This window comes from Leptonotus elevatus, chromosome 2, assembly GCF_054856555.1.
Source record: "Leptonotus elevatus isolate MCC_2025b chromosome 2, RoL_Lele_1.0, whole genome shotgun sequence".
NCBI lineage: Eukaryota > Metazoa > Chordata > Actinopteri > Syngnathiformes > Syngnathidae > Leptonotus > Leptonotus elevatus.
In genome coordinates, this window is record NC_141240.1 from 37,207,501 (window position 1) to 37,225,828 (window position 18,328).

An 18,328-nucleotide genomic window follows, 5' to 3' on the forward strand; every position below is an offset into this window, starting at 1 on the left:
ATTTTTAAAATAGACGCAAATGGTCAGATGAAGGGGAACATAATATGCGTGTGAACCGAGTCATTTTGTGGAGGAATTCAATTTGAGCATGCGTTAGCAAGTAAGTGCCTCAATATTAAGTGTTATTAGAGATTGTAGGTGATTTATATGTGTATTAGAGATTGTAGGTGATTTATATGTCTTGCTGTTATGTACAAAAGCACAAGACTGTGCTTTTGTTTTAGTATGAGCTCATTTTTGGACAATATTTTAATATTATTTATTATTATTTATATATTTTAAATAATACCCTGCGTTTGGTGTACCATTTGCCAACATATCTGCGGTATTTGTAAAAATTATTTATATATTTAATATTTTTATATCGCCAATCTCAATATCAACCCACAATATCATGATAATTATCGTATCGTTTGGATATCGTTACATCCCTTGTTGAAACCTAGCTCGACTTCACTCAGTGTTTGGATCAATGTTTATAAGGTACATTTCAGCAGTAAACATTTATTTTGCCGTTGAAAAATCGAAATACAACTGTTCGCAGATTTACTTTGACCACATTTAAAGAGAAAAATGCAATAAGAACAATGATCAAATTGTACACCATTGAAAGGCACAAAATACATCAAAGATATGGAATAACATCAAGGAAACCGTTTTAAACTTTAGACACTTTATTTAACTTCAACATCTACTGTGTCAACCTGAGAAGCCCATAATGGTAACAAAATAAATTAACACAGACTACAAAAAGGCTTGACGGTGTGCACATGTGTTATGGGAGGGAATTTTACATGACATCCAGTATGTGCCTGTAACAGTAAAGTGGATTGAGAAGAATTGTTGTCTATCCTCTTCTTACACTTTAGACAAAAGCATCCAGACAATCATCTTACTCGACCCCTTATTTCCCCCTGAATCTTCATCTTCATCTACCAAGAGTAGACACAGTCGGGTGACACAACTAAAACAACACCAATCATAAAAAGTTGAATATGTGCTACTTGTTAAAAACGTGCTAACGCCACAATTGTATTTACATCTACACTCTACATCCGTAAAGCGCATTGTCACTAAGCTTGTCATTAATAAAAGGCACATTGAAAGGCTGTTTTTGGCCATATGGATTATTTCTTTATGGGTTTGCTGACTGTACAACTATTGCAAAACTGTATCTACACACAGTACAACAGCTACAAAAACCTGTCAGATATTTACATAATGTAGCACAAAGTGACAGAATGACAGCCGACCTTTTTAACATGCCCCCCCTTTCTTTATTATTTTCATAGCAGAGAGGTGAAGGAAACAAATATGCAAATTTGCTGGAGTACATTTCTCAGCCCTGGTTCTATTTCTCAAGTAACACTCTGTTTTTGTTCAGCCTGAATAAAATGGTCATATGATTGAGGACTTGTGACCTTGCATGAGGGTCCAGATTTACAGAGATTGTAAGTGTGAAGAGTGGCAATAATCAGATAATTATGGCACTGGGTAAATATCCAAACAAATTAATTCATGACATTCTCAACACAAAAGTCTTGATTTATTATTATTATTGTTTTTTTTGGGGGGGGGGGGGGCTTGTTTTAATCCTCACAAATCGTTGTGCGAATTGTATTACAAAATTTATTTTAATCTAAAAATCATCTTAAAAAAAAAAGAAGGTATTATGAAAAACGTCCAGATAAAGATGTAGTAAAATTGAACAGGGGACAATAAAAAAGGATAAAATAATATATATATTTTTTAATTATGCCATGGCCAAAATGTGAATTCTTAAAATGAATATCAAACATTGTATTGAATATTATAATAATAATAATAACCTAATCATATTTTCCCTCATAGCAAATTTGCTTCAGTTTTGAGTAATCAAACAAACCTAGCTAGTTGCTACCTCAAGCCTCATGTTTGAAGCAATACAGAAAATAAATAAGAATGTCCTGCCCAAAAAAAGTCAACCTATTGCTTCCCTTCCTAAAACAGGCCTTTTGCGTCATGTGACAAACCTGGTGAAAGTACAAGGGTTCACATTTGTTTGCGGTTACCGAATAGCCACGAGAGAAGACAACCTGAAAGATAAGAAACAGCATCTTATGATAAGAAGAGCCAAGTCCCATCATCGTGTTGTGACGTTGTGAAATAAAAGACTGAGAAAATAAAAGGGAGATCCGCTAAGAGCAGCTGGGATCTTGCGCTGCTCGGCAGATGACGGATGTGGAATGAGGCATGAGTTGGGTTCAGATGACCTCCCTGCTGTTACGTACGGCGCAGCAGAGCACCATACTGAAGATCATCCCGATGATCTGTTGGAGAAAAATTCAGCTCTTTTGAAACTCAAAAGTGACAAGCTGTGCCTGACCTCTGGCAACAGTTCTGAAAGCCCAACTCACCATGACCCCAGCAATGCCGATGCCAACGTAGCCGATGATGTAGAGTTTACTGTTGAAGAAATCCTTGATAGCGGTCTCGCAGTCCTGCATGATGTCGAGGATGTTACAATGACTATGCGCATGCCAAGTGAAAAAATATCGCCCAACCCAGTGCAAGAGAAATGAAGTGGTGCCTTGAGATATGAGTTGAATTTGTTCTGTGATCACCATCACAACTATCATTGAAATGAATTGAATATGCCATTAATACATTCCAGCCTCACCCCGTTGGTGTTCAAATAGCCCATGCTGTTCATTAGCCAGTCCATTAAGGTTTGTATTGTTTGTTAGCATGAAGCGAAACGGATGTACCTAAGGCAAAGCTATGTGGTTGTTTTAACTCATTCACTCCCAGCCATTTTCACTGAAGCAATCCCCTTCACTCCTGGCTGTTTTACTGGATTTTGACTGATTACGCAAGGCCCACAGAATATTGTGTTTTATTGCTTTAAAAACATGGAACCAATCCAAAAGAAAAATAAAGTCTCTTCTTTCATCAGGAAAAAAATTATAACTCTATCTGTTTCCGTTTTGCAACAATTAGCATTAGAATAAGTTTCATCATTATTCACAAATCTATTTAGAAGTGTGAGTAAATGAGCTTTTTTTTCAACATGGCCCTGGTTGATCTCGTTTGCTCTGGCTGTTTGTGTAATAACTACCATTTCTGCAACCGTTTTTTTGCAGTTGAGAGGCTGCATCAAAGCCTTCTGCATGCTCTAGCATTAAATAAACCACACATAAAAACTTTTGTCTTTGGGACATTTAAAATAGAACGCATTTATACGTTTTTGGGGAGCAAATTAGTTAATTATGCAACTCTCTCTTTTTTTTTTTTACAACGTATGTTTAGTTTGATAGTAATCTCCAACTGAGAGTGGTAAAACAGCTTGAGACCTCTTTTTAGAAGAATTATTCACTATCAAACTGTTGCTTGTTGTGAGGCCACCCCACACATAGCACATATCTCAAAATTGCCCTTAAGTCAGATCAAAAATCCTCATACATCGGTCAGTCATATCTCAAAGCATCATGTCTAATCATATACAGTATGCTGCCTCTTTCATAATAGTAGTAGTAGTAGTAGTTCCAAAAGTACAGAAGCGTACCTTTGTTCCTGGTTCTTGATCGGGACAGTTGTTCGCTAACGTCCCACAACAGTTTAGCTAAAAACAAAAAGCAAAGCACAATGTTTGCAATTAAACAGTAAGTATCCAGACACAAGAGTACAAGTTTTCGTTTTTACAATGCTGTTACAATATATCATTATTTCTAAATCTCTTTGCAATGATTTAACTTAATCAAACAAATTAAATAATAGGAGAAAATCCAAAACAACCAAACAGATTTCCACTATTATTATTATTATTACTATTATTATTATTATTATTATTGTCCTTGTGTTTGGCAAAAACAAAACAAAATGAAACATTCAATGGCAATGCTAATGCAAGCACATTTATTATTAATGTCAAAAAAACTGATTTAAAAAAATAAATCCATTTAACTAAAAGTATATGTATGAATATTGACAAGAAAGACAACTTACGACTTTCTGGTACGAGACGATCAATGTACTGTTGTTATTTTCGTTGTACGTCGTAGAATAGAAGTTTTGAACGTCTTCAATGATCTGTAATAGAGAGAAAGTATTTATCAGGCACACATATTACACAAACAATATACGCAATTCAGGCTACGAAATTTTTAATGTACCTTGTCTTTGTTTAAGAATCCAAACACGCCGGCTGCCACCTCAGCGCCAAAGACGATCAAAAGACAGGCAAAGAACTGGCAGAGATCAACACATTCAAGTTGAGTTTAGTTCACAGGTACAAGCTTAGATGTTACATTTGGACTCACTGAACCCAGCAGACATTGAGATTCCCGAACAGCTCCACAGCAGCCAAAGAAACCCACCAACATCACCAGACTGCCAGCTCCTATCAGGATATATACACCTGCAAGAATAGCAAAAAGTGACTTCACCTTATATTGCTGATTGTATAGTCGTAGATATATTCTGACTTAATGTTGGTAAACTCAAGTTACAATGAAATTATGGGAGGAATTTCTAATGATGATCCAAAAACAGCAAAAGTTGTTTACAAAGCCTCAGTGTTCAATACAGAGTTGAATGGCTTCAATATTATTCCCTGTTGGTTTAGCTACTTTTGTTATCCACCAGCAGGGGGTAGCATAATCGTAAAACAGCTGTCTGAAATTGCAAGGACAATATTCCTAGTGCTATTACATTTTCAAAATATAATCTAATAAAGAAAAGGCAAGTGTTACTGTGATAAATGTTGGTTCTGATTTGCATGTGACCACCATGTATTCCAATTGAATGCCTCACAGAGAGACCGGTTTGAGGAATCTTCAAGTAAGATGACGACACCCACATCTCCCATTAAGCTTCTCATTTGGAAAAGTACATCATGCGTCTGTAGGGAGGAAGTCAACAGTTTGGCGCAAGCGTTCTTCTCTTGTGCAGGGGTGTTGCTAGGCGACACCCCTGGAGGCCGCAGGTGATGAGGGCTCAGGTGGCAATAAAAGAACTTTACAGAAACACAATAACTGACTTGGATGTGTTGTTGTTGAGTTACTTTTGTGCGCGCTTGCAATCATGGGAGCACACACAAAAGGCTGCCAAACCTGAACTCGTTAAAGTTATATTTTCTTAAGAAATACCTCAAATGGAAAAACAAATAAAACATTAAAAAAATGTGTGGTCTGCGTGTGACTAATAAGATAAAGACAGGTCAGCAGTATTCTTTTAAGGAATCCAAATATTGGAAATGGAAGCGTGGAACTGACAATGTGGAGTAAACATTTTTGACTGGTGAGTATGTTTGAACATACTCACAAATACGTTCGAACATACTTGCAAATACATTTGAACGTATTTAAATACGTTAAAAAATACTGGCAAGTACGTTCGAACATACTTGTAAATACATTTGAGCATACTTGTAAGCTAAATGCTACAAATATAGCATATTTTCCCATAATGATAATAATTACTTGCTCATGCACGAGCGAAAAAACACTTTTTTAAGTATTGGGCCACATAATATCAATACGTTAAAAAATTATTATTTTTTATTTGTATTTTATTATGTCTAGAGTGCAGGATTTATGTTTGGTATTTTTTCCCATAATGCAACAGGGTATTGTGCTCCACAAAGTTACTTTTTTCTTCACTCATGCGTGCGTAATACCCTGTGGCATTATGGGAAAATATACTACGTTCGCAGCATTTAGCCTACAAGTGCGTTAGGACATGTTTGCGAGTACGTTTGAACACATTTGCGATTTGTTCAAACATACTCACAAACACGTTCGAACATACTCCACTCCATTGGCAGTTCCACGCTTCCGTAGTGATGACGTCATGAAATATAATCTTTACAAGCACATACCAATGTATCATAATGGGCTACATGACACGATAACCGGATTTTGATTAATTTCACAATGAATCTGCAAGGTCAGGTTATTTAAATTTAACATGGGATCATGTGTCAAATATATTCAGCAAAATTTGTAATATGCTAACACAGTTTCGAGAGGGAAAGAGAGAATTCAGTTGGCGATATGATTTTACAAACGGCAAATGTTTAAGCCATGACAGAACTTTGGACTCTCTGAGTGCTCTTTTGTTGTTCATGTTTATACAGTCAGTAAGTGATCTGTTTAAAATAAGTGCTCCTGTCACTTCTGTGGGCCTAGCGAACTTGCCCTTCACTCAGTAGACGACCATTTCTCTTCTTACATCTCTGACCACACTTGTCACATCTGCTTTAACCGCTCACTCTGCGGTTTGCTGTTTTGAAACCTTCTTCGCCGAAGGCCAGACACTCAAAATCACCCGAATGTTGATGATGATGATGATTCAGACTGCGATTGTTGAGACTGGAGTTGACCTCAGACGCTACAATATATGAATTTATAAGCCAACAGCTGATGATGAATGTCTGCAAGGTCCAATATGACGCACATGATTCATGAAATGAGTTATTGGCTACAAGAAGGTTATTCCTAAATGCTCCATTTTGCAGCATGTCATGTCAACTAACATTATCGTTTGACTCATTGCAGTGATTTAGTACGCCTCCATTACTAAATCCAAGTCCATCTTTCCACACTATCCTCATTTCCAGGTATTTCTAAAGCTTGAAAATATATATGGAAGTACAGTAGCCTATAGTGAAACTCACAAAGTACCACATAGAGGTTTTTCCATTCTAACCAAGGTTAGTGCACTTTTGTGTGTGGTCACTGAGCATCTGACCGCAAGACGGTGGTAGGAATATCCCGAGTGATGTCGTCCTTTAGCCCAGAGTAGCACGGAAAGATGTCAACGGCAACATTTTAAGCCCCTTTCCAGACGGAGAATGAGAAGAGAGCAACGTGGCTCACTTTGTGACCAGTATTTAGGGAAAACATGAACCTGGCAGCAAAGTAGTAAGTCTTGGGCCATTGTCAGCATCAGCAAATGGAACCGAACTATTAATAAATCAGTTTGATGTGTCATTTGGACATGGAAAATAAAATGGTTTGAATTGAAGCAAAAAAAGGTTTAATTCTTTACATTCTATTCAAATGTCATAACTGTGTTTTAAAAAAAAAAGTACAATATTATAGAGTGCTATTTTTTTTATATATATATTTTTTTTAGACAACTAATTTTTTTTGGAGGGAGACTGAAACCTGGCATTTCTATTAATTTCAATGGGAAAAGATGATCGGCGATGCAATTGTCTTGAATTACAAGTGTGGTTATGGAATAAATTTAACTTGTATCTCAAGGCACCACTGTAATTAAAAAAATAATAATTAGTTTAGCTTTTGGTTAAAACACCAAGACTTTAGAGGTCAGTAAGGTCGAGGATAAACAAACAAAATATAAGGTGTTGTGGTACATACCAATGAAGTATGTGTCCGGAGCCTTATCACCGTTGAGCAGAGACACAGTTTCCGGGTCAAAACGTAACCACAGTCCCACTGCCAGAACAAAGGATCCCATCAACTGTGGGTGGATGGAGCAGAAAGATTAGGATCACATCAAATGCATGCATGCTTCTTTGTGACCTGAAAATACATCGACAAAGTGAGAGTAACATAGAGGAAAAGCTTGTTTCAGTGACGTGCAGTCTTTTAAAGGAAAGAAACGCAGTAAAAGTGCATGTTTTCTGCGTACCAGACAACTTGCTCTTTTGCTCTGCCTAATTGTGGTTTTCCACCAAAATAAAGCAGAGGATGACAGGAAGTTTCCAGACGGGCCTTCCACCCTTTGCACTTAAGCAGTAGTATACACAAACGTAATTGTGGCATGGGCAAAATGAAATGATGACCTAACAAGCAGGATTGAGAATTTGCCAGATAAATGCGCTGCTTTTGACCAACAGATTCCATTAAGAACAGCGTTTACAACCCTTCTAACCACCTCTGGCTTAACAATTGGCACTGCGCAGCAGTGTGGCACCTTGAGCTAAACCAGACCCCCCCCCCCCCCCCCCCCTGTTTGTTTGGAAAAGTGGTTTCATGCTGCTCACATTTTCCTTCATTCGGTATACGTTGAATAAAGGTCTTCTCCACACAGTGCGAAACATTATCGGACGAGCCTGACGTCAAAGTGCTCCCGTGAGATTGGAGACGCTTTAGAGGACACAAACAACAGTGGCGTCTGCTATCCTGACACATACTCTTAAGTACAAACAGCCAGTCAAGGCTCGTGAGTCTTTGAGGATAATCCAGTCTGTGCACGGGCTCAAAACATGTTTATGTGCACAGAGAACAAGATGAGGAGTATTAAGCAGCGATCGTCACATGGTGTGTCTGCGTCCTGTATCTCCGAAATTCTCTTGACAGGTTGTGTGACAGTTTCTGTGTTGTGCCGTCAAGGCAAGGTTCTGGTAACAAGTTGTTCTTGATCTAGATCATTGATGCCGAGGGGGGGGGGGGGGGGGGGAGACAAAGCTTGAGCTATGCCTCCAAACGGGGAGTATAGTGTGAGCCTGGAAAAACAGAAAAAGACAATTGATGCAATGACAATTGATTTGGCTTGAGAATGTGTGTTATTTGTCTCTGTTGGTCATAGTAAAGCAGTATGGAGCTTCTGATCTTGACCTGTCCAAGTTGAATTGGGGCAAAAGGCAGACTACACAATAGACTTATTACAAGTCAATCACAGACATCCCATCCATACTGAGTGGGATTGAAAACATGCTTAACCAGGACAGTCTCATTTTGGTCATTGTGCCTCGAGTCCTGTTTTTTTTTTTTTTTTTTAGTCCAACCAGCAAACCAATTGTTTGGGCCATGTGTACGTCTGTCATACTGTTGTCATAGCGATTCATACAACTAATCTAACTACTTCTCTACTACTTAACTACTATGGGCGTGTTTTCTTCATACCGGTGTTGGTACCAGATGTGATCGGGCTACCAGATCGTATCGGGGTCGCCTATCGATGACATTACGCTACGGCCAGGATTGGCTGCCAGATAGTATCGGGGTCGCGCGATGACGCCACGCTACAGGATTGGCTGGAAATGATCCCGTTGCACGTCGAAACATTGGAAAGAAAATATTAAAGATGTAATTTAAATAAAATGTATGGACTGAAATTGTAAAAATGTAAATAAAAAGCAGGATACTTTAATATTGAATAAATAATCAAATTGATTGAATATATAATAAATTAGATAAAATGCAAATAAATAAATAAGTAACTAAATATAAAAGAATGGAGATAAAATTGCACATTATTACGTCTTTAACATTTTCTTTCCAATGTTTTAACGTCAACGGGATAATTTCCAGCCAATCCTGTAGCGTGACATCATCGGTAGTCGACCCCGATACGATCTGGCAGCCCGATCACATGTGGCACCGACACCGGAACTTGAACTACTTCCTGTTTCTGTGTCTAAAAATCATGGGAAATGTAGTCCATACTCCATTTACATGTCCTACTTTATGCTGCGTTTGCTGGTCAGACCCGATGCAAGCTGAGCTTTTCTGGTGGCATATTTCCAATGATAAAATGCGGGACTGGCGCGAGTTAAACGGCACAGAAAGCTTCCAATAGTTGGCGGGACTGAGCACAAATGTTGGATAACGGTGCATTGCCTTGTTTAGCGCTGTTAAACTGCCAACCAAGATAACATTTAGCATTAGATAAAGCAACACAACACAAGTCACCACATTGACAAGCGATTCAATTTGTTGTTAGAAATAGGTGAGAATTTGTTGTACATTTTCATTTTCTGTGAAATCGTAGCCCGGTTTTTAATTACGCTACCCATGCTGCCTGTACAGGAGGGAGGGAAATGAACCATCAGTCTACTATCGGTAGCTTCTGGAAAGGGACAATGGTGCAAAACATATTTGTGTTAATTTAAGGGGATATTGGAGAAATGAGGTCAAAGATGAAACCACTGCTTTGTCTCGTCTTCTCTCCATCAAAGGTGTCAAATCCAGGTCCAAAGTAAAAACACTGCCACAGTTTGGCTTAGGCGCTTCTACTCAACCGATGCCTTGTACCACCAATCCTAGTTTTCAAATAAGACTCTTCAAACTTTCAGGGATTATTGCCTACACTAGAACCTAAATAAACCAGAATGCCACCCAATCCAAGACATTTGCACTCGCTGGGATTCAAGCAGAGAGGCCTAAATTCGGACTGGGAATATTTGTCACCTTCGTATGGACCATCAACGAGCGCTGATGCGCGACAATTGTGGCCTGGAAAGGAAAATCCTGAAGTTCCTGATGGCCGCCACGCCCCTGGGTCAGATGTTCTTTGTCTCGCCTCTACTGTTTGCAATCTACAGTCAACATAACATTTAAAATATGCCCTCTGGGGAAGAAGCACTAATAAATACCAGCTCAGGGCACAAAAAAATCCCCATCAACCCTCACTCCTAAAATCCTCCCTGCTTTTATCCCCCCACCCTCCCAAACACACTTTGTCTTGAGTCATTACCATCCTGACAGCAGACACACCCTTCCCCTCCCACGCCTCTCATCCCAAATCCCTCCACCCGCCCCCCTGACTTTCCTCCATGCATCCCCGCCCACTCCGCCCCACCTTGTCCCACGCCCTCCCACCCAATCTCTCCCAAAGGACAAAGAGACAATGTCTCCCTGGTTTAGTGCACAAAATGAGGGAAAGTGACAAACACAATGAATGAGATAATAAAAATAACGAAAGGGATAGATCATTTTTGCTCCCCTGCCTGTGGAAACGCACTAGAAATGTGGCCTGGAAGTATACGCACAGCCATAATAACACTAATTGTACGCTCGTCCCGTTGTGGAAGTTGATGGAAATCTGTGTTTAAGTTGAAATCGTTTTTTGATGGTGTAAAGGCAACTTTTTAAGAAAGTGCAGTTAAATGGTGTTTTTGTGAGGGGAATTTCCATGAGAGCATGCGGAACGGACACATGGATGTGGTCTCACTCAGGGACAGGCTGTGGAATTCTTTTCTTTTTCCTTTTTTTTCATAAAACAGGGTTGACAGGGAAAAGCGAAAGCCTTATTTTGAAATAAATTGACGAATGAAAGAAAACAGAATGAGTTTAGCGAGTGTTGTTTTTTTGAGTCACTGTGCGTATTTTACAACTAAAACTGCTATTGAAAATGGTGCAAAACATAACCAGAACAAAATTAGCAACTAAGAAGCAAATGTTTCATAATTGGAGTGGCTTCATTATGAGCTCCAACTCAATACATGACAATCTGACCGACGTGCGGTTCACCCTGAATCTACATATTTCGTTCGGATAGTGGCCAATTTAGAGTGCCTCGTTGTTGGCTGTGAGAGTGAGCGTGCTTAACTCCGGGACTGAACACTTGTTGAACTATGCAGACCGGACATACCAGCAAGAAGTTCTGCCGTCAGCCTTTAAAGGGAACGCACCCGATAGGTACACAACATCATGACAAGAGAACGTATGGAGCTGTGTAATCATCAGATGAGATGGATCATTGTCATCAAGCGAGCACAGCACTGACAAAAAATATATATATATCCGCGGTACTGTGACATCCACACATACACCCACACGCTATCCTGTTATCCTCACGCTGATTTTCTGTCGTTATCTGGGTCAAGTTCACGCCAGCTGACCCCCTTTTGCCATGTGAGCGAGTACACGCACACCAACTTCCCTCACAATCTCCCGATGAGCTATTTCGCTCGGCGTCCCCTCGTCCTCGCAGTCGTCTTCTGGCCTCCATCGTTTTTATCTGCGTCAGCCACACCCATCAGGATACGAGATGAATTCTTCTGTGTTGGCGTTAGGTCATGCAGCTCAACCGGAGGGGGCTGTTGCTGCTTTTGGGAGCCAAGCGGGTTGTGCTGCTTATCCAGGCTGGAGCAGCAGGCTGAAGTGATGCTATTGTCCCGCTGTCACAATGGATCCATTCACACTGAGCCCCGCCACAGACGCTTGCCGGAAAAAATCTCACTCTCACGTACACAAAGGGACGAAAAAGTTCCATTTTAAGAACACTGCTTGGATATGGTTGAAAAGTGTGTGTGCCCACCTGAACCCACACCTTTTATGTCCACCTCTGTTGAGCCTCATTGTGAGCACTTAAGTGATTTGTGCTAAAAAATTTACTGGAGATGATGCAAGTGCACCGACTTCATCAACCAACTCCACGTTTTGTGTCATTGAGGTCATGTGGCGCCAACTGCTGACTTAGATTTCCAAGATGACCCACAATCTCCCATTCTTCATTCATTCTTTCCTTCATACAAAAAAACCCCCAAAAAAACATGAGTGAATGAATGCGACTTTTTTTCTTCTGTGGAAAATCTGATTTGAGGAGTTAAATAACAACCGAAAAGCTCGGTCTGTCCCTCACCAGCCCCACGGAGGGAAACCACGCCGACTGCCTGCAAAATCAATCACTTAGCCCACCGCACACCAAGCGGCAGACGGAGAAAGCATGCATGTAAACAACCTCAACCACAAAGTCACAGCTGCACTTGCTGCACCTGCATCCAACACGCGGCTTGAACCAGTCACGGCCACTTACCCAAAAAATGAAGTTGAACACGAACAGGAGATATTTCACACATTTCATCCCTCCTTCCACTTTCCCCATGTCAGCTGGTTTGGCTTTGATCCACACAGTACGACCTAAAGGAGGGCTGATTGAGTTGGTTCCGTCCAAGATGACAAGGATTGTCCCCGCGAGTCAAAACACTTGTGCATCAAGAAGCGCTCTCTCTCTCTCTCTCTCTCTCTCTCTCTCTCTCTCTCTCTCTCTCTCTCTCTCTCTCTCTCTCTCTCTCTCTCTCTCTCTCTCTCATCCACACACATACTTCTTTCAAGACCGCCCCCCTTCTATAATGCAGAGGGAGGGAGGGAGGGAGGGAGGGAGGGAGGGGGGGGGGGACGGGCTGCAGGGGGGACTGCAATTTGGATTTGGCAATTGTTCACAAAGAAGTGGAAAAAATGCTCTCTCTCATTTGTCCAATATGCTACAATAAATTGTAGCTACAGCTGCAATTATTTTAAGACATTTCAAAAAAAATCTGACTTTAGCAAGTAAAAAAAAAAACGATGTCATAGTTTCTTCTTTTCCTTTGAGGTAATCCGTCCTTGTGTCCTGTATGCTCATGCATATATTAATATGAATATGCAAAACAGCTTCTTTATTGTAGGACTGCTTCAGTTAATTCTAAAGCACATTAATAATACATGAAAGTCCAAGGGAACTCTCAAAAGAATGGAGCATAGGCTATATTGCAGCTGTTTGCATTAAAACACAATAATATACATTTGCTAAATTAAGACACTGACATCAGCTAAAAGGTTATGATGAAATGCTTTTTTTTCTGTGTTGCTGCAAATAATCAGCACCACCAGGTCCAACATAAAAATCACCCCGAGGGAACAAATAGTCGTTCATCTTATCTCTCAGAGAAATGTGGCCACTCTCAAAATGTCCTTGTAGAGGAACAAAGCCAAGCTACAGTGTATGAGAGGAGGAGTCAGACAAAAATAGGTGATGTATGTACATGTGTACAATCATGGACATGCAGATCTTCTGAGTCTCATGAATGTGCGGGGACTCACATCTGAACCTCCTGAAAGCCTCAGATTAGCTTTCATTTGGGAAAGTGGGGAGAAAAACAAAACAAAACAATACGGTTTAGTCTGGACCTTGACCAGAATGGTGCCAAAAATGGAAAAACTGATAAGCGTGGGGACAAGCTTGCGATTGGTTGTGTGCACTTGCAAGTATTTGAAAAATAAAACATACTGAAACATACTCACCAGAACTTTTCAGCTCTTCTTTTGGTGGTGATTTGAGTTAAACATGCATACCACCTCTAAATAGTGCCATGGTGCTGTTGGGGAGAGGTCAAGGGCCGCCATCAATTCTGGTCCTGTGTCACCTTTCGCACAGTTTGCAGGACCAGTTGCCCTTGATTTATGTCAATATAAGGCCACATTTTTCCACTGTGCTCCAACGTGTGCGGGTAACTTGCAATAGTGTTTTTTTCAGTGTAGATAACAAGGCATGGCAAGACAAATTTATTTATATGGCACTTTTTATACGCAGATCAACTAAATGCTTCACACAACCAAAGCACAACATCTAAAAGCATTAAAGCTGTTCTCTGTAACAATTTGGCCCAAAATACCTTTATCCTTTTTATTTGACCATTTATGACTGAAACAATTTTTAATTAGTGGATTAACACCTTAGCTGTTTACAGTGGGTACTCCTGCAAGCTTCTGGACAATACTTTTCAGTCGGGTTTGAATTTCCCACCCTCTGGCTGCGGATTTGACGTCATGTGCGAATTGTGTACAGTACATGAAGAAGGATATGTGCAGTTTCATTTTTCATCAAAAGGTGGCAGTAGTGATTTGAAATTGAATGTTCTGCTTCCAGTAGTTTTAACAAACAGAACAACTGAAGACATTCGCAGAGAAAAGAGAACAAAAAATATCTGATCAAAATTACTAAAAGAACATATATTGACAACATTTTAAATATTAAATGAGATTTAAAAGCCAAGAAATCAAATTAGCTTTCTGAAATTACGAGACTGTGAAGGGAAATTAATTTTAAAACGGCTTCAAAGACCTTAATTAACATAATGATGAGGGGGGGGGGGGTAGTAGTATGGTTTTTAATCTGGATTTAAAAACATTTATACTTGGGGCTGACTTCGATGGCAACTTATCCGTGTGCAGCATAACAGCTAAGTGTCGCTTCACCATGTTTGCTTTGAAACCTGGGCTCCACTAATTGACCCGAAATTGCAGACTACACAGTCCTCCTGGATTTATATTCAATTAGCATTTCCTTAATGTATTCAGGACTCAAACCATTCAGTGATTCTATAGACCAACAGCAGAAATGAAAAAAAATATATATATATATTGCAGCTGACTGGTACAACAGGCAGCAATGTGTCAGTGTGCTGGGAGATGTCCCATTAATGGCATGTTCATATCTACATGATTTTCACTATGTGTGTCGTAAGATAGCATAGACAATCATTTCAAACACGCAGCAAAGTAGTCTTCGCTTGGCCATGAAAGTGGGCGAGATCGCATTTGTGGTGACTTAGTGCCACCTTGTGGTTATACTGCCACTATGAATTGATGGACAGACTTGCCCTGCAACCGTGAGAAGTGCTGAAAAAGGTCAAAATGCGATTTCAAATATGGTGGAGGCTAATGCACACAATGTTTACATTATTATATGCTATAATATTACTTAAACGTACATATTACGACAGCCAATCACAGGCACCTTAGAGACAAACAACCAATGATACCATTCTCACGTATGGATAATTGATTTAGTCTTCAATGAACCTAACCTGTATGTTTTTGAAATGCTAGCCACAATGAAGAATCTTGCAGATGAAAATTCTACAAATGCAGATATTCTTTTTTGCTAAATTAAAATATTTTCCAGAGCAGTGTGTCCCACTAAGTAAGCTGTGAGAGATCCTCTGGTGTTTAATTAATTAGTGTGTAAATTATTTATTAATTACAAGTATATCTTCTCTCTAACCAACAGCATATTGTGGCCAGCAGAACAATTAAATGGTCATGTTAATTAGATGGCAAAAAATAAGTGCATCCACTTGTTGCTGGGTTCCTCAGATCAAAAGATATTGACACCATTTCAGAGAATTAAAATATTTTGTATGGGTATTATCTTACCTTTTTGTGTGCATCTTTCACGTCTCAATTTTTGCCTTCTGCCGCGTTTCCCTCTAATCAGGAGCACTGTATAATAATGTTTTCTCACAGCGTTTCAATTTCTATTGTGTGCATAATTAAATATGCTTTTTTTTTTCTGTCCATGAAGCTTTCAGACCTTGGTCATCTTTCTTAATAAACATCTAACGCAGAAGTGGACTTTGCATGGCCCGCACGTAGTGAACAACATTGCATCATTTCGGTTGCATGCTAGGAATGCGTCAACAGTCTGACGGTTTCCTCCAAGGTCTTCAGTGCTCTTCTGCATGCCGGACCAAGTAGCAATGCTTCTGTGCCAAATGAGTCCACTGGATGCTCGAACAGTGATGTCAGTGTCACCATTTCTATTGCCTGAACATAGTGTACATTAAAGTAAGGTTATTTTTTATAGCTCATAATTCGCTTGGCGAATAGGTGACCTTTCCAGCTGGTGGGCACTTGCATTTTTTACAAGGGAATTGATTTATGCACAGAGGTGAGGACATTTCTTGAAAATGTCATCAGTTCAAATGAGCCTTTTTTTCAAAGCAACTTGCTCTAATTATTTAAAGTTATGCGATAATTATTGGTGGCCATATTGTCCAATCTTTTTGACAAATTAGTTTCAGTGTGTTTTGTGGAAGTGAGCAATGTTTAAGACCTTACTGCATCATGAGTTCCAGCGACTGCCTTCCGGCAGGAGATTCAGGGCCCCCAGAACCGGGTTGAACCGCTACAAGAACTCATTCCTGCCGACATCCATCAAATTGCTTCACAACCGACATTAACTCAGTACAATAGATATATGGTGCAATGTTGTGTGTGTGGAATATATGCAGCCGTGCTGTACATACTCATGTATATATATATATATATATATATATATATATATATATATATATATATATATATATATATATATATATATATATATATATATATATATATATATATATATATATTTAGGAGTGTGTGTGTGTATATGGGTGTGTGCAGTCCTCATGTATGTACTTCTCTACACATGTATACTTCTGTGAAGATTTCTTATTGCTGCACTTCTTATTTAACTTTAATTTTATCTCTTTCTATTCTGTTGTTTCTTCCTTACTGTAACTGCAGCTGGACGGAGTCCAGGAAAAAGTTCCCCACGGGGAAAATAAAAGTATATCGTATTGTATCGTATCGTATCGTATCGTATTCGAAGCTCAATCTTTACACTGCTTTTGCAACTGCTATCAAAGATGAATTTGTATTTTTATGGTTTTGGTTAGGTTTTAGTTGTCATGTTTTTCCTTGTGTCCCTGTTGTCATGATTGTCATGCGAAGTCAAGTTTTATCATGACCACCTGTGCTTGTCATCCCGGTCACTTGTGACATCCAATCAGCTCCCTCAGCCACGTGTGTCTTGATCAGGTGTCCGTCGTTATCTCGTTAGCTTGTGTGTATTTACTTCCCTGCTTTCGCTTGTTGTCAATTCCTTTAGTCATGTCCTTGCCACGTTGTATTTTCTTGGTTAGTGAGTTGATCCCCAGTTTTGCTTTGTATTTGAAACTTGTCTTGGACTTTTGAATTTTGTGTTTCTTTAATAGTCAAGTACCTGTTTGCCTTTTTGTTATTTTTGTGTTTAGAAATCTTTTGACCGTTATCCTGCTTTGGTCCTGTGGTCCTATGGTGTGTGAAAGTGAGTTTGTCAGCTGTGGCGACGGAGCGAGTGAATGGAGAGGAAGCCAAATATTCTCACTGTACGCGTCTCTCATCAAATGAGACCAGTGCGCTTCCTCTTTCTGTCCTCCACTTGAAATTATTATTGAGAGTAATGACTGCCAGGTCAACACACCGGATTTCACAAATCTGTGACAATCTTCACAATCACAAATCACTCTTACTTATTTACTGCGTGACTGAATGACAATTTACTAAGTCAAGCTTCCTCACCATGTTGAGGTTTCCTGTCCCAACTCGTCCATTCTAATTGTTCTCTTCCATATGTCTGAGGTTGCTTCCATGCATCTTGCCCTGCTTTTTTTAGTCAAGGTTTCTCCTTTTTCGTCGAGGCCATCTGGGGTCCATTTCGAAAAGCAGGTCTGTGAGAGTCTGTTAAACCTGAAATGTGGGAAACTCTGCATTTTCCGTTTCAGAAAGGGAGGTAACTGAAACCTGAGAAAAAGAGGTAACTCTAGCCTGTTTCATAAAAAGAGGTAACTTAAGCTCTCGGTCAGTTACCGTAGTAACAGAGTCCATGAACCTAACCTGGTTGGTACCAGGTTTATCACAATAAACCTCGAGGTTCTCTCTGTCTACGCCTTCTTTCAGTCACACACATTGATTTCCTCATTCAGTCAGCTGGCGAGTTTTGGCGGAACATAGTTCTGCCGTCTGTTATTAAAAAAAAAAAGTTGATATGCCTGTATTAAAAGTCCACTTTTTTTCTACGAATATGGCATGTCCTTTTGACAAATGATCCCGTTGATGAAGGTGCACTCTAAAAAGAGAATTGTTGAACCAAATTAAGAATGCAAATTGAATTGCTGACCAACTTAATACAATTGCTTCAATTGGTAACACACGATTGCATTTCATTAATCCAACGTGAATATATTAAACTTAATTAATTATGAGCACATTAAACCTAATATATTCACTTTGGATTATTTTGG

The 18,328-nt window shown here is 39.5% G+C and overlaps 1 protein-coding gene across 1 annotated transcript; it reads right to left on the reverse strand.

Moving 5' to 3' along the window:
• Positions 1 to 656: 656 nt before the first annotated feature.
• LOC147179854 (tetraspanin-2-like) lies at positions 657 to 12,710 on the reverse strand. Its single transcript, XM_086069350.1, has 8 exons — positions 12,493 to 12,710; positions 7,365 to 7,467; positions 4,299 to 4,396; positions 4,152 to 4,226; positions 3,985 to 4,068; positions 3,545 to 3,601; positions 2,397 to 2,480; positions 657 to 2,309 (listed from the first exon to the last, which is right to left on the reverse strand). The coding sequence occupies exons 1-8, from the start codon at positions 12,559 to 12,561 to the stop codon at positions 2,244 to 2,246; spliced, it is 636 nt and encodes a 211-aa protein (XP_085925476.1). The 5' UTR covers positions 12,562 to 12,710; the 3' UTR covers positions 657 to 2,243.
• Positions 12,711 to 18,328: the final 5,618 nt, after the last annotated feature.

Bases quoted from the DNA above. Each gene is read 5' to 3' on its own strand.
- LOC147179854 (XM_086069350.1), bottom strand. From the start codon at position 12,561: ATGGGGAAAGTGGAAGGAGGGATGAAATGTGTGAAATATCTCCTGTTC. The intron at 4,397-7,364 runs GTATGTACCACA...CTATTCTTGCAG, and splicing joins TCCGGACACATACTTCATTG to GTGTATATATCCTGATAGGA. The intron at 2,481-3,544 runs GTACGCTTCTGT...GACATCATGCAG, and splicing joins ATCAAGAACCAGGAACAAAG to GACTGCGAGACCGCTATCAA.